Source organism: Siniperca chuatsi, linkage group LG23 (genome assembly GCF_020085105.1).
Source record: "Siniperca chuatsi isolate FFG_IHB_CAS linkage group LG23, ASM2008510v1, whole genome shotgun sequence".
Taxonomy (NCBI): domain Eukaryota; kingdom Metazoa; phylum Chordata; class Actinopteri; order Centrarchiformes; family Sinipercidae; genus Siniperca; species Siniperca chuatsi.
In genome coordinates, this window is record NC_058064.1 from 889,236 (window position 1) to 905,800 (window position 16,565).

A 16,565-nucleotide genomic window follows, 5' to 3' on the forward strand; every position below is an offset into this window, starting at 1 on the left:
AGATGTTTTTTCCTTGTGCCTCCTGTAAATCCAATCTGCACCATGTTTACTCCACATCATCATCATCATCATCATCACAACAATAATTGTGTGGCGTCTGTAAATCCAGCAGAATCATTCTGTCCTGTTATTTGGACGAGGAGAGAGGAAACACTGTCTAACATGACGCACTGTGATGATGTCAACATGCTGACACGTTAGCGTTAGCATGCTAAGATCAGCTGTGCTTTGAGCTGCTCTCATTAAGATTAATGACACATTCAGGTCGGTGTGAAGGATGGTGGAGATGGAGAGATCGTAAACTCGGCGAGCGTTCACGTCTTCAGGACAGTTGTCTGATTAAAGACTTGGAAGTTGGCGTGAACTCTGTCATAATTTCAGTTAGGTACGACACGAACGGCGTCAGATCCGAGCCCAGTTCGGTCCGGTCTGCCAGCGTAGAGCTGAGCCTGACATTGCCACCGCACAGTCGATAACCCGTCCACAACACAGCCTTTCCTCCGTGATCTTTCCTCTGGTGAACACTAGTGGTAAAAATCTGAGAATAATTTAACATCAATAATATCTTTGATCCACGGCGCGGCCGCAGACTTGTGTTAAACGTTTCCCTCTTGGTTTCTCTTTCAGCTCCGACGTCCTTCCTGCTGTTCAGCCAGAAGACGGCCATCAACCGAATGGTGATAGACGAGCAGCAGAGTCCAGACATCATCCTGCCGATCCACAGCCTGAGGAACGTCCGAGCCATCGACTACGACCCGCTGGACAAACAGCTGTACTGGATCGACTCCAAGCAGAACGTCATCCGCCGCGCTCAGGAGGACGGAAACCAGGTGAAGAAGCGTCTGTCAGAAACCAGAGAATAATTTCACTAGCGAGACTCGCTGTAACTTTTAGTTCGTGTATATCTGCAGCGCTGTCAGCATTTATTCAGTCTTCCACAAGATGCCTCTTCAGTTCCTTTCAGCCTCTCTGAACACAAAACATCCAAACTTTTCTCTCTTGAATTCATTCATTTGTTAATTTTCGATCCTCTGGCAGTCGATCAGTCTATAAACTCCAGATATACAGGACTGAGAGTAACGTTAGCGTGGTGATGATACGTTCATGTCACTTGTTTTGTTGCTGCTTCATGAACGTAGTCCATCTGTTGCTTTAACCGTTACTAAAAAGATGAAAATAAAACCTGTATGTCGCTGTGTCTCTGACCCGCGCTGTCTCTGGTCTCGTCCTGTCAGAGTATGACGGTGGTGTCAAGCTCTCTGGGCGGACCCAGTCAGGGTCTGCAGCTGTACGACCTGAGCATCGACATCTACAGCCGCTTCATCTACTGGACCAGCGAGGTCACCAACGTCATCAACGTCACCCGGACCGACGGCCGCAGAGTCGGGGTGGTGCTGCGAGGGGAGCACGACAAGCCCAGAGCCATCGTGGTGAACCCGGAGAGAGGGTCAGTGTCAGTCGCAGCTTTCCATTCAGAGACGCCGTTAGGTGTAATGATACGACGTGTCCTTTAATACTGGGACCTGCAGCGTATAGTTTTCAATTACTGGATAAATGGAGAATACAAAATTATTATCGCCATCTTTGCATCTCTACAGAGACAAAATGACTGCCACCTTTTCTGCATGTTTTTCAGAAAATATATTTTAGTTTACAGTTAATATTCTGCTAAAAAGATGCTGAACATCATAAGGCAGCAAACGACTGATCTTTGTAGTGAAGATGGAAACAAAACATGATTAGAGTTGGTTCGTTATTAATGTTTCTTACCTTTAGCTTTACCCCGCACCTCTGAAACCAGACCAGAACCAGTTTTGGGGTGGATGGATGGATGAAGGGTTGGATGGATGGATGAAGGGTTGATGGATGAAGGGTTGGATGGATGGATGAAGGGTTGGATGGATGAAGGGATGGGTGGATGGATGAAGGGTTGGATGGATGGATGAAGGGTTGGATGGATGAAGGGATGGGTGGATGGATGAAGGGTTGGATGGATGGATGAAGGGATGGATGGATGGATGAAGGGTTGGATGGATGGATGGATGAAGGGTTGATGGATGAAGGGATGGGTGGATGGATGGATGAAGGGTTGGATGGATGGATGGATGAAGGGTTGGATTGATGAAGGGATGGGTGGATGGATGGATGAAGGGTTGGATGGATGGATGGATGGATGAAGGGTTGGATGGATGAAGGGATGGGTGGATGGATGGATGAAGGGTTGGATGGATGGATGGATGAAGGGTTGGATGGATGGATGGATGAAGGGTTGGATGGTTGGATGGATGAAGGGTTGGATGGTTGGATGGATGAAGGGATGGGTGGATGGATGAAGGGTTGGATGGATGGATGAAGGGTTGGGTGGATGGATGGATGGATGAAGGGTTGGATGGATGGATGAAGGGATGGATGGATGAAGGGATGGATGGATGAAGGGTTGGATGAATGGATGGATGGATGAAGGGTTGGATGGTTGGATGGATGAAGGGTTGGGTGGATGGATGGATGGATAAAGGGTGGGATGGATGGTTGGATGGATGAAGGGTTGGATGAATGGATGGATGGATGAAGGGTGGGATGGATGGTTGGATGGATGAAGGGTTGGATGAAGGGTTGGATGGTTGGATGGATGAAGGGTTGGATGGTTGGATGGATGAAGGGTTGGATGGATGGATGGATGAAGGGTTGGATGGTTGGATGGATGAAGGGTTGGATGGATGGATGAAGGGTTGGATGGTTGGATGGATGAAGGGTTGGATGGATGGATGAAGGGTTGGATGGATGGATGAAGAGATGGATGGATGAAGGGTTGGATGGATGGATGAAGAGATGGATGGATGAAGGGTTGGGTGGATGGATGGATGGATGAAGGGTTGGATGGTTGGATGGATGAAGGGTTGGATGGATGGATGAAGGGTTGGATGGTTGGATGGATGAAGGGTTGGATGGATGGATGAAGAGATGGATGGATGAAGGGTTGGATGAAAGGATGGATTTTGGGAAACTTCCATCAGCTTCCCAAGTTTCACCCAGAGACTTCGTTTGCGTTGATTTGGCAGGTTTCTGCAGTGAATTGGTTTTAAACTCCAGGAAACACGACGGCGCTTCATGTGTTGCTGTCGGACACCTCAGATCCACGCAGGCTCTGAGACGCTGCAGTTCTTTGTATTAAAACTCCTTTCAGAAGTACTTTCGGAGCCTTTAGTTTGTGTCTCTGCATCTTGTTTGTAATCACAGTAATTTGTTCTCCTTGTTTATTCTCTCGGGCTCTTGAAGCCCGTCGTAGCTCGGCGGTGCCAAGTCGCTTGTTTGGAGCCGTAATTGCAGGGTTTCCTTCGGCCGGGGTTCGCGCAGTAATCTCTGGGTCATTGTGTGGTTGAGAAATGAAGTCTGCAGATGTTGTGGTTCCTTCAGAGAGGAAAACACGCCAGAAACAAACATCAGCAGCTTCAACTGTTCAGAGGAAACGCCGCTGCTCTTGACGGTTGTTGCTTCCCTCTCCGTTGTCTGCAGGTACATGTACTTCACCAACCTGCTGGAGCGTTCTCCAAAGATCGAGCGGGCGGCGCTGGACGGTACCGAGCGGGAGGTTTTGTTCTTCAGCGGTTTGGGGAAACCCGTCGCGCTGGCCATCGATAACGAGGTGGGGAAGCTGTTCTGGGTCGACTCGGACCTGCGACGCATCGAGAGCAGCGACCTCTCCGGTGAGTCTGAAGGGTGCAGGTACACATCAGGACCCAGGAGGTCTGGGAGAGGATCAATAAGACTCCTGGTTTCAGTTTTTTACCTGTTGTCGCTGACAAATAGACACATTTCTGGCATTTTCATCTCCAAAAACACAAAAGTTCTTCTTATTATATTCCAGCTGAGGCTTTAAAAACGGTAAAAAGTAGTTGTTTAGATCCTAAATTTAGTTTTTTGTCCAGGAAAGTGTCCTAGAGACCCGAAACATGATTATCAACAAAGGAACTTGATGTTCAGACTGATGCCGCTCTCACGTCTGTACGCTGAATATGAGGCTACAGCCAGCAGCTGGTTAGCTTAGCTTAGCATAAAGACTGGAAACGGCTAGCCCGGCTCTGTCTAAAGGTAACTTGGCCATAACCCCCGTACAACATGGAATCACCTAAAATACAGAGCCCTCAGCACAGAGTTGCATCATTTCTCTAAAAGAGACAGTTTCTGCTTTAATATACAGACCGGGGGACGTTCTTTAATCCAGCAGGAACAGAGTCCACACTGGTAGTTTAGTTTGACTTCAGCCTGTGTTCAGCGGGCGGCGGCCTGCCTGTCTGCCTGCCTGTCTGCCTGCCTGTCTGTCTGCCTGTCTGTCTGTCTGCCTGCCTGTCTGTCTGCCTGTCTGTCTGTCTGTCTGCCTGCCTGCCTGCCTGCCTGTCTGCCTGTCTGTCTGCCTGTCTGTCTGCCTGTCTGCCTGCCTGTCTGTCTGCCTGTCTGTCTGTCTGTCTGTCTGCCTGCCTGCCTGCCTGCCTGCCTGCCTGCCTGCCTGTCTGCCTGTCTGTCTGTCTGCCTGTCTGCCTGTCTGTCTGTCTGTCTGTCTGCCTGTTCACCTGTCTGCCTGTTCACCTGTCTGCCTGTCTGCCTGTCTGTCTGCCTGTCTGTCTGCCTGCCTGCCTGTCTGTCTGTCTGTCTGTCTGTCTGCCTGCCTGTCTGTCTGTCTGCCTGCCTGTCTGTCTGTCTGCCTGTTCACCTGTCTGCCTGTCTGCCTGTTCACCTGTCTGCCTGTCTGTCTGCCTGTCTGTCTGCCTGCCTGCCTGCCTGCCTGCCTGCCTGCCTGCCTGCCTGTCTGCCTGTCTGTCTGCCTGCCTGTCTGCCTGCCTGCCTGCCTGTCTGCCTGCCTGCCTGTCTGTCTGCCTGCCTGCCTGTCTGCCTGTCTGCCTGCCTGCCTGCCTGCCTGCCTGTCTGTCTGCCTGTCTGTCTGCCTGCCTGTCTGTCTGTCGGGTTTAACGCAGTCGGGGAGTCGATGTGTGAACAGAGCAGATGAAGGACACTTCTCAGCCCTCGGGGGAGTTTTGTGCCTGGAAAGGGGAAGTTGGCTCGGAGCCTCGAGCTCAGCACATTCCTGTGATCCTCCGGAGCCCCACGCAGGCCGGCAGGAATGTAAACCATCTGTAAACAGCACGCCATCGCGCGGGTCCCGGGTCCTGGTTCCTGAGCTCCCCTTCGTGTTTCTGAGGCAGGACTGAAGCCCGTTTAAAGCTCATTCTGGCCTCCGTCGTCCTCTGTGATCAGCTCACTCTGCAGAGGCTGCTGCCCCCATCAGGACGCCGCCATCAATAACAAATAACTGACAGCAGAGCTGAGTTTTACTGGAGACCAGGACCGTGAGCATGTTGGTGTGATGATATAAAACTGACACCGTTTCCCTGTTTATGCTGGGAAACCAGAATGAATCACAATTCAAAATGGCCGACGTGGAGCCCCGAACACTTAGACTTGAGCTGAATAGTTCGCTCTCTTCAGTTTGATGTTTTTCTGACAGAATTAATTCTAAAAGCATGTTGAAATAGGAAGCTGGCAGATGTCATGTTGCTGTCCAGGTTTCTCAGGTGACTCAGGACCAGGTCTGAGAGACCGGGACGCTTCTCTGTTCAGGACTTTTATCCTACGAGGGTTTGAAAGTGTCGTAAACCGGCTGGGATCTAGAATCTTTCCTGTGTTTAAAGCAGTCTGCTGCCTCGTGGCTGACCTCGGTGTGTCGCTGTCCCCTCCCCTCCCCCCTCCCCTCCTGCCTCCCCTCCTGCCTCCCCTCCTGCCTCCCCTCGCCTCCCCCCTCAGTTTCCCGCCCGTTTTGTTGCCTTTGCTCCTGAAGTTTTTTGCCCTACAACCTTGTTTTGTTTTTCCCCCGGTGCTTTCTTTAAAAAAAAATTCAGGAGCCAATCGGATCGTGATCGCAGACTCCAACATCCTGCAGCCGGTGGGTCTGACGGTGTTCGGAAACCACCTGTACTGGATCGACAAGCAGCAGCAGATGATCGAACGCATCGACAAGACGACGAGGGAGGGACGCACCAAGATCCAGGCTCGCGTCGCCTACCTGAGTGACATCCACGCCGTCCACGAGCTGGACATGAAGGAGTACAGTGAGTCCGAGTTTGCACATTTATTTATCTCAGAACAGCCAGTATTGTAAAAAGATGTTTCACAATTCAATATATTTGAATGTATTTGACAGTTTGGCTTCAGGATAACAAATAAAGCAAATTTAAAATTATAGAAAAGTCTCCAACACGTAGTCTGAAAAGCCTTCATCATCTTTTCCACCGACTGATTGAACGCTAAATCTAAATGTATTAATTATCTCCAACGTACGCAACAGTCAGGTCAGCGTCTCCGTTTTCATTCGCGTCTGTCTGCACATTATAATTAAGTGATCAATAATTAAATCCTCATCAGTGATGCAGCCTGTGAGAGGACACTCCTCTTCTTCGTTGGTGTCATCAGCTGACAGATTCTCCGTCTCACTGACAGCAGAGTGTCGTGGTTTCCGTGACAGCGAACATAAGGCTGATGACATTCATGTTTCTGTGAGTCACCTGAGCCTTTCGTCCCTGCAGGTAAACACCCGTGTACCTGGGAGAACGGCGGCTGCTCTCACATCTGCATCGTGAAGGGAGACGGGACGACTCGCTGCTCGTGTCCCGTCCACCTGGTGCTGCTGCAGGACGAGCTCTCCTGTGGAGGTAAGGCGCCGAACAACCTCAAATAAAGGGCCACTTACTGGGTTTCACAGGGCCGAATCTGACAGTCTGGTGGTGTGTGTGTGTCCCCCCCCCAGAGCCCCCCACCTGTTCCCCGGAGCAGTTCTCCTGTACGTCCGGGGAGGTGGACTGCATCCCTCAGGCGTGGAGGTGCGACGGTTACCCCGAGTGTGACGACAGCAGCGACGAGGAGGACTGTCCCGTCTGCTCCGAGTCCGAGTTCCAGTGCGACAGCCGGCAGTGCATCGACCTGAGCCTCCGCTGCAACGGAGAGATCAACTGTCAGGACCGGTCCGACGAGAACAAGTGTGAAGGTGAGACAGGTAACGCCACCTGTACTCGGCTCTGTTCAGGGGCAGGAACTTAGATTTACACACTGAACCAACAGCTGTAGACACTAAACGTCTTATTAGCAAATACTGAAGGTAAGATGATCAGCTTAAATGATTGATCGGATATGAATGGAAGTTTAACTGGAGGATGTGACTCCTGAATCTGACGTGAGATCAGCTGAAGGTTTTATTAGAGAAGACGTCTCGCTCGGCTGGAGCTGCAGAAACACTCTGGTAGTTACAGAGCGGAGCTTCTTCCCTCGCAGAGGATCTTTGGTCGAGTTCAAACACAAACTGACAAGTCTACTCCGTGAAGTTACTCGCAGAATTAACACGAATTAATAACAGCTGATCTGAGCTGCCGCCGGCTGAACACGAGAAGCTGCGTCCTGAAGGTTTCCCACTCGGAGACTCGATGACGAGAGAGATCCCAGATGAATTCAAATGTTTTTACATGAAGAATGAAATGTAGTGTATTCCCCTCTGAGATGTGGAAGTAGAAAGTTGCGTGAAATGAAAAGTAAAGTACCTCGGATGTGCACGTAGAGTTACGAGTTCAGCGCTGAAGTTTTTTGGTCTGAATAGTTCGAGATGTTTAAATGTTTTGTTCGGCTGCTGATTGTTCCCGTTCGTGATGACGGAGTTTGGAAGTGTCGGTGGGACCCGAGGCTGACGGGCCTGATGGCGTTTGTGTTTGTCTTCCAGTACGTTGCCCTCCTGACCAGTTCACCTGCTCCAACGGCCAGTGCATCGGGAAACACAAGAAGTGCGACCACAACATGGACTGTACCGACAACTCGGACGAGATCGGCTGCTGTGAGTCTCAGCGTTTCTTCGAAATATCTGATGCTTTGTTCTTTTTCAGTTTCAGATGTTTCTGTGGAGTCGAAGTTACTGAACATTAGAGGGAAAAAACATAAATAATAAATAAGTGAATAATAAGTAATAAACATGAACATACAAGTGTGGACTTATTATTATTATTATTATTATTATTATTATTATTATTATTATTATTCAAAATAAGACGGTGTAGTCCCTCATTCGTCCAGGAGTGTTCTATCGTAGAAAAGGTTTCAGTCGTAGTCGTCTGGACACTGTTTTCAGAATCAAGACGTTTCGGCTCCCATCCGGAAGTCATTCTCAATTGTGAAAAAATTGGACGGGAACTGGAAATTTAAGCTACTCTGTGTTACATAAGCCCCGCCCTCAGGAAGGAGTCTACCTGAGTATCTGTTGATTAGCTAGTTTCACCTGAAACTGACCTAATAGTTTCCAAGATGGCCCAGTAATCAGTAATCAGGCCTATTGTTCTCTGGCTGCAAAAATGGCTTCCTTGACGCCCCGTTCAAACCAACTGGTTTGAACGGGGCGTGAAGAAAGAGAACCCCTCTTTGAACAGAAATGGTGGTCTGAGATTTAATCTGCCCAAAGTCTATCAGAGTGTATTAACACCTTGGTCACGCCTATCACATGCTAATCAGGTACTTAACAGTGATGAAGAAGATGCAGCCAGAGAACAATAGGCCTGATTACTGATTACTGGGCCATCATGGAAACAATTAGGTCAGTTTCAGGTGAAACTAGCTAATCAACAGATACTCAGGTAGACTCCTCCCTGAGGGCGGGGCTTATGTAACACAGAGTAGCTTAAATTTCTAGCTCCCGTCCAATTTTTTCACAATTGAGAATGACTTCCGGATGGGAGCCGAAACGTCTTGATTCTGAAAACAGCGTCCAGACGACTACGACTGAAACCTTTTCTATGATTATTATTATTATTATTATTATTATTATTATTAAATAAGAGATGAAAGATGACGACTCATTAAACCGGAGGGAGTGAACGTGTTAGCACGGCACGGCTAAATGGTTAAATGTCACGATGAACAAAATGTCTGTAAAAGTGAAATTTAATGTAATTGTTCATCTGCACGACTGAAACCTGAACAACTTGGTGATATTTATCTTCACAGTCAGGTGTGTTTTGACGTCACTTTTCTTCTTCTGGGGTTTCAGATCCGACAGAGGAGCCGCCTCCTCCGTCCAACAACACCATCGGCTCCATCGTGGGCGTGGTCATGGCGCTGTTCGTGGTGGGCGCAGTGTATTTTGTGTGTCAGCGCGTCCTCTGTCCGCAGATGAAGGACGACGGCGAGACGGTCACCAACGACTTTGTGGTTCACGGGCCGTCGTCGGTGCCGCTGGGATACGTGCCGCATCCCAGCTCGCTGTCCAGCTCGCTGCCAGGTGGGACGCTCAGCGGGACGCTCGTTGTCTCATACGTCTTGTTTAATAAGCGTGACGCTGACGCTCGTTTCCCGTCCACAGGTATGTCCAGAGGCAAGTCTGTGATTGGCTCCCTCAGCATCATGGGCGGGAGCAGCGGCCCTCCGTACGACCGCGCTCACGTCACCGGAGCCTCGTCCAGCAGCTCGTCCAGCACCAAGGGGACCTACTTCCCCCCGGTGAGCGTTCACAGCGCCTGCCAGCGCAGACCGCCATCAGTGCTCCACTCCGCTGGGTGGTTTTCACGCTGAGCGTCCAGTTTCACACAAACATCAGACTCACGATCAGTAAATCTAAATACTTAGGCGACACTTTCAATTCCAATGATGTTCTAATTTTATAAAATAAGTTTTAGTTTTGTGGAAAGAACTGTGTAATGTTTATAATAATAATAAGTAAAATGGCAGTTTTCGATTGTTACATCAAAATAACTGCTAAGTTAGCGTAACGTGGACTCTTTGAGGAAGCGAACTTTCAACATGTGGAGAATAAAGTTTCCAATAATAAATAAATAAATGAATGTTTTCTCAGCTTCTCATGAAAGTCCTCCCTATAACAGTCCAATGGCTTTTTCTCTGTAATTAGTTTGAAATTGAAAAGTTCTTTCCAGGAAACTGAAATTATGGATCTGTAAAATAAAGTTATCGGCCCGTTATCCTGATGATGCTCTTTGTTTAGTCTTTAAACCTGATGTCCAGAAGTTTAACGTGTCAGATAACGACGTTCACCTGCTGTCTCTCTTCTTTAGCCGCCAACTTGTAGCTAACCTAGCAGCCGTTGCTAACAGCTAGCTTAGATTTTGAAGCCTTTGTGTTTTGTTGTTCCAGATCCTGAATCCTCCTCCGTCTCCTGCGACAGTCCGCTCTCAGTACACCGTGGAGTTTGGTTACTCGTCCAACAGTCCCTCCACGCACAGATCCTACAGGTACGTCTGCGTTTTCTCTCAGGAACAAATTAAAACTGAAAAACTGCTTCAGTGAATTTCTAAAATCCCCAAACTGCTCGGTTTCCCGTCGTGTGTTGAGGAGAGCAGATAATGCATCGGACTGCAGATTACACTCTGCTGCAGCACATGTGAGCGTTTACAACAGCCGGCAGCCGGTTACTTTCTGTTTGGCTTGAAATCTTAAACGCTCGCTGGGGTTAAATCACTCAGAGCTCCGTTTGTAGCTTCATGTCGTCTTCATCTGAGACACAGTTTTGTTTATGCAGAAGAAGTGAAAGTGTGGAGTTTTCTGAGCCTGTTTCCACCGCAGGAACCGGGGTCTAGATTTAGTTTCTGACCCCAGTCCTCTTTCTAAGGGTGGTACTCTGTGAAGGCTGGGCAAACACAGACCTTCCCATTCGCTGGTTACAACTGAAGGTGCTCAGCAGTAAAGTTCAGAACATCGTGACTCTTCGGTGTTGTTTCAAATCAATCTTCAGATGCAGAAACGCAGACAGACGGGAATAGTTCTCGTGCTGTCTTCATCTTTGCTGCTCACTGCTTTTCGTTGCGTTTCCAGATGCTGAAAAGAATAATTCTTTTTCTACACATGGGCCTTATTTTCATAATTTTTCTCATTTCACTTCATTTCCGAGATCTGGGAACAGCTGAACCCACCGGGACAGGAAAGCTAGAAGTCCGACGATCGGACAGGAAAAATAATAGTTGTGAAGAAATAGTCTGGCACATAATCGACGTAAAATGGCAAATGGTCGTTTTGTGCAGATGAAACAAAGGCGATACGACATGGACAGAGCCAGGCGAGCTGTTACCCCGTTTCCGGTCTTTATGCTAAGCTAACCGGCTGTAGCCTCATATTTAGCGTACAGACAGTTCTCTTCCTCTCCGAGAGTCAGATGTTCAGATCGATGCCACTCTCATGTCTGAATATGACGCTACAGCCGGTTAGCTTAGCTTAGCATGTTGCTTCTCCCTTGTTTCATCTGTTCAAAAAATGAAAGTGTTAAAAGGTCACTTTGCCGTCTTACTGGGGGTTTGAACAGTTGCCAAGCAACCGGCAGCGTCTCCAGGATGTTGTTTGTTCCTGTAAGCGAGGCTGTAAATGACGGCTGTTCTCTCTCTGTGGTGTTTCTGTCTCTTAGCTACCGGCCCTACACCTACCGCCAGTTCGCCCCCCCCACTACCCCCTGCAGCACTGACGTGTGCGACAGCGACTACACGCCGGGACGCCGGGCGCCTCTCAAGTCCAGCGCCGCTGCCTCTGCCGCCGCCAAGGGCTACACCAGCGACCTCAACTACGACTCGGAGCCTTTCCCGCCGCCGCCGACGCCCCGCAGCCAGTACCTGTCGGCGGAGGAGAACTGTGAGAGCTGCCCGCCGTCGCCTTACACCGAGCGCAGCTACTCCCACCACCTCTACCCGCCGCCGCCGTCGCCCTGCACGGACTCCTCGTGAGCCAAACCCCACCCCCCTCGGCACAGCTCCGCCCCCTCACTGTAAATAGCAATTGTGCATATATGAGGTTAAAAATGGGAAGAGAGACCGATGAGAGGAGGAGCAGGACGGGGACAGGAAAAAGAGAAATGGGAGCTGCAGAACATTTGTACATTGAAAAAGAGAAAAGCATATTTATATATTTTCTATACAGTGTTTACTGATAATGCCATAGAGGTTTGTATTAAGAAATTTGTACATTTTTTTAAGAAAAGGTTTTATTAAAATCATCACAAATATAAGTTGCCTTAAACCAGGAGAAAAAGAGGCTGAAGGACAAAAAGCACACGACGAAACTGAACAGTGGGACGTTTTAACTTATCTGATGCCAAATATGAAAAACATCAACAGCTACAGGAGAAGAAGAGAAGAGCTCGCCCCGGAGGCTCCGCCCGGCTGCTGCTGCTGCAGCGCTCCGCCCGGCTGCTGCTGCTGCAGCAGCGCTCCGCCCGGCTGCCATCTTGTCTGAAGTTACCATGTAAACTGGATCCGGAGCGGCCGCAGAGAGAAGGCCCGTTTTCAGTGGCAGAGAAGTTGGTACTGGGTCTTTGATTTGAATTTACCTCCTCGTTTACGAAACGGTTCGTAGGATCGTGTCTGTTGTGGATGTGAGTCATGTGATGAGTCACGTGATGAGTCATAGTAACCAGGATCTGGGGTGAAGCAATAACACTATAAGGCGCATATTGCCCAATCAATCAGACCAGGAGCCACGCCGAGTATTGACGAGGCTGCAGGGGATCGGAAATATTCGCTTCGGTCAACAAGTTTGATGAAACGCTACGGAGGCCCTGAAGGGACGTGAGCAGAAAGATTCTGGTGCTCACAAAGATGTTAAGACAATCGGCCTCTTTTGGTTTGTTTGTTGCTGTTTGTTTGTTTTTTGTTTTATTAGAAACGAAACGACAAACTATCTAGTTTTTGCTCGCGTCCCTTCAGGGCCTCCGTACGAAAACACTAAAACATTTTTCCACTAAAAGTTAAAGATCAGGTCGATGAAACATGACTCGCGTCCCCAAATCATTGTGATGTTCAGACAGGATTTAAACCAAAACGTGCGCTTGTGTTTGACATTTTCTGTTCTCATTGAAACGTTCGAATGCTCGACTGCAACTGTAAGTGAAAAGACCCAAAGCTGCACAGCGGACACAGGCTGCGTTCATCACTTTTCCTCCACTTACTGATTTTATTGTTTGTTTTTTAATCCTCGTTCTCGCACGTGGAGGAAGCAGCTTTTCCCACCAAGAACACGATCTTGTGCCTGACCAGTTAAACATCTTCATATCCTTTTTTATTTTTCATGTTGTTACTTTGAGGACAAACACACAAAGGAAATCCAGTGCCCACTAAATGCTATATAGTATTTTTGTACCACATATTGTGTAGATAACGTATTTATAAGCTATATAGAAAATCATTGTAAATCTATCCATTGAATCCTTGCAGTACTTTTCATTCCGTCTTTTTTTATATTGCCTCATTATATTTTTCTACAGAATATCACTCCAAACGTACGGCGACAATCTCAGATCAGTCAAGTCGAAGAACATATCCAGGTTTTTAGTGTCTGTTCACGGAAAGTCAATCTGATGTTTGAAGGACTGTTGTGCCAAAATAATCTTTTTTTTAAACCGCGTGGAGGCGGAGAGCCGGGACCAGAGGCCGAACACGAGGCGGCGGCCGCGCTGTTGCCTTGACGCTCGTGTCAACAAGCTGTTTTTTTTTGTTTTTTGTTTTTTTTTGTAAATCTGTTCTTGTCTTTGTGCTTCTCGTGACGACCAGAAATCTATTTTTCAAGATAACGCGTCGCATCGTCTCGTCGGAGGAGCGTCTCCACGTCTCGCTTCCTGTCGTCGCACGCTCGGTTTGTTGTTGAGCTTCTGAAAAATAACACCAGCATGAATTTGACAATCTCAATGCTTTACACGTCACAGCAGGTTCATCAGTGTCCGTTTCTCTGTTGGCTTTTTAACGGGCCAAGTGTCCATTTGATGTCTTTTTCTTTTAAACACTGAAAGCTCAAAAAACATCCATTTTACTCTTTGGAGACATTTTTTTAATTTAAAAAACAGGCGGTGATAATTCCTCGTTTTCACTAAACTTTCCTAATTATTAAACTCTGGAAAGACTGAACGATCATCTAGAAACTTATTTGTTAAGGACACAAGTTAAATAATCGAACCGTAATAACGAACGCTGCAGCGACGTTACGTAACGAGTGTCGAGCATCAGTGACGGTTAGAGCTGCTGTCATTCAAGTAAAGTAATTCAGATACCAAAAAACGTGTTTTGATACTTTGAGGAATATAAAAATCTTTTTCTACAAAAACCCCATTTTTCATTGATTCAACAAAAGAAACCAAACTTGTCAGATGTTAAATGTCTGAACTTTGTGCAGAAACTTTGTCTGAAACTGGATTTAAATCTGAAACACGTCTGATCAAACGTCCCGTAGTTTGTGAGCGTTTAGTAACTTCGGACACCTTGCGGTCAGTAACGAAAACGCACACATTCGTGTCCGACGCCCCGACGTTCAGTCTTTGGGACTTCTTCGATTAGAAAGTTTGCGCCGTCCTGCTGAGATAATAACACTTGGTTCAAGAGAAACTTTCCTTTATTCTGAAACACATTCTTGGTATTTTGTGCACACGAGTTATTAGTTTGTGCACAGACGAGACAATAACGAAGTCAGCTAAAGCCTGTTTGCTCACGAGTTATTGTCTCGGACCCAAAACTTTCCGATTTATCTCACTAATCAATATCTGAGGTTCACAAATTATTGTAATAACAATTTGTGCCTCTAAGATATTGACGCAGATTATTGTTTTGTATCGTCCTGATGGACTTCGGGCCTCCGGAGAATGAACTGTGCTGGACAGAGGTGAACTCACCTCGCCATACTCCCCCCAGTTTTCTGCTCATTTAAGAGAATAAGATTTTAGGACTCTGTAATATGGAGGGTTTTTTTTTTTTTTTTTTACAGTGCTGTAATAATTCTTCAGATCTGTGCAGAAAATCAAAAAAGTCTTGTTTATCTGAACAGAAGTCCAGTTTATGTTGAGCAGCACGTGAACACGTACGTTTGGCTCCCTGCTGCCTCCATACGTCCTCAGCATCTGTCCACACCGGAGGTACGGCCGCTTATCTACGCGTCCAGGTGTGTTTTCAGGCCGACGGCACTCGCATCAAATACAGAAACACTTTTGGGAGACGTTCTCATTCTCTAACTGCACTTTACAGGACTCTTATTTTTTTATCTGATTTCTGGTACAAAACTTCATACTTGTCGTGCAGCTGGAGGAAGGTTGTGTAACGGTGGACGCTGTGTGTTTAGAAGAGTCCGAAACAGATGACTGACTTGGTGAAGAGGAGATTTTTATAGTCCGGTTGGTGTCGGGGAACTTTTTTTGGTAAATCGTTCCCTCAAATGACTAAATTGAGCTCACTATGCTTATTTTTTACCCTCAATTTAGTAACTCGAACCCTCTGTTTACCTCATTTTCTCTCTTGGATTAATAATTTGTACAGTTTTGTAAAAACTAAATCACTCTGTTCTTCTCTTCTGAGCATCATCTGTTTCCACAGAGTTTTTATGAACTGGAAAACATCTGAAGGATCTCGAAAGTTGTTTTGTTTGTTTTTTTTTTGCTGTGAAACAATCTGTTATCCTGTAAGATCTGCTATATGGGATGTCAAAGGTGAAACAAAATATTGTGTTTAAGACAAAATCCATTTATTTCAGACAAAGATCGACTCAAACTGTCAAATCCGAAAGGTCTCGTAGTGACACAATTCTGAATTTTGGGGAATTAATTGTCGTCTGAGGGTTCTGATTCGGTTTTAAATGAGTGAAATCGGCATGTTAAGAACACCGATTACTGATTTGTTGGGCTGGGTATCGATTTGCATTTATTTGTTGCTAATCTCGATACAAAACCTGAGTTTCTGGTACCAAAACGTTGTTTCGTATCGTACTTTAAGAAACACAAACACGTTTTTAAATGTGCCGTTTTTGTACTCATGTTGTTATTTGGGGGCATTGTATGCTTTGACTGAAGCCGGATGTTTACTTTCATGGTTGACGCCTAAAATCTAGATTTAAATCAGGAAACTGATTCTGAAACTGACCGAAGATCCAGCTTCGGTGCCCAGCCGGACTCCTGACGGGCTTCACGGGTTCGATAGAATAAAATCTAAACAACGAAACGGACCTGAAGCTTCAAAACGTCAGAGCTTCGACCTGAAAGTGGACGTTTTGTACAGATTGTGACGAATGTGGTTGAAAAGAGTCGAAGAAAGTAGAAATGTAAAAAGGTTGAGTTTGTTTTTTTTTTTAAAGCACTTTTGTCTCCAGGTTTTATCGGAGCTTCGACAGGAAAACAGAAGTTTGTGTCGTTATTTTGAAACGTTTTGCTCTCGCGGTGCTCTGCGAGGACGTTTGTGGAGACGACCAACATTTGGTTCGTCGTGTTCGTTTAATTTCCACTAAACTCTGCGTTTTTCTCCATGACTGCTTCACCTGTAAACCTGAGCACCAGATGGACGTGTACAGCCCATCCAGCTGCCACCATAAGCTGTTGTAACTCATGAAATGCTGATTTTTTTTCTCTTTTTGTTAAATATAAAGTGAGTGAACTTTTAAAACCAGTGTGCTGATTGGTGTTTGGGTCGGGGGAGGGAGGGGCTTAAACCACTCTTTGGTTTCACAAGTCACGACGTCGTCATAATATTCACGATATATTTTTACAAAGATGGCGTCATTAGAGAGAATATCTTAACGGTCTG

General features: G+C 46.9%; 1 protein-coding gene across 2 annotated transcripts in view; it reads left to right on the forward strand.

The window, feature by feature from the left end:
• The window catches only part of lrp6 (low density lipoprotein receptor-related protein 6), a 51,842-nt gene extending 35,418 nt beyond the window's left edge, over window positions 1-16,424 (forward strand). Inside the window, exons 13-23 of one of the 2 annotated variants that reach the window (XM_044186558.1) lie at window positions 628-830; window positions 1,236-1,447; window positions 3,514-3,704; window positions 5,892-6,101; window positions 6,576-6,701; window positions 6,797-7,042; window positions 7,757-7,867; window positions 9,071-9,301; window positions 9,383-9,519; window positions 10,168-10,265; window positions 11,429-16,424. In XM_044186558.1, the coding sequence (XP_044042493.1) occupies window positions 628-830; window positions 1,236-1,447; window positions 3,514-3,704; window positions 5,892-6,101; window positions 6,576-6,701; window positions 6,797-7,042; window positions 7,757-7,867; window positions 9,071-9,301; window positions 9,383-9,519; window positions 10,168-10,265; window positions 11,429-11,741 (2,078 nt within the window). In that variant the 3' untranslated portion in view covers window positions 11,742-16,424. The remainder of the gene's footprint in view (window positions 1-627; window positions 831-1,235; window positions 1,448-3,513; window positions 3,705-5,891; window positions 6,102-6,575; window positions 6,702-6,796; window positions 7,043-7,756; window positions 7,868-9,070; window positions 9,302-9,382; window positions 9,520-10,167; window positions 10,266-11,428) is intronic. The other variant, XM_044186559.1, reaches the window with a different exon arrangement.
• The last annotated feature ends 141 nt before the right edge of the window (window positions 16,425-16,565 follow it).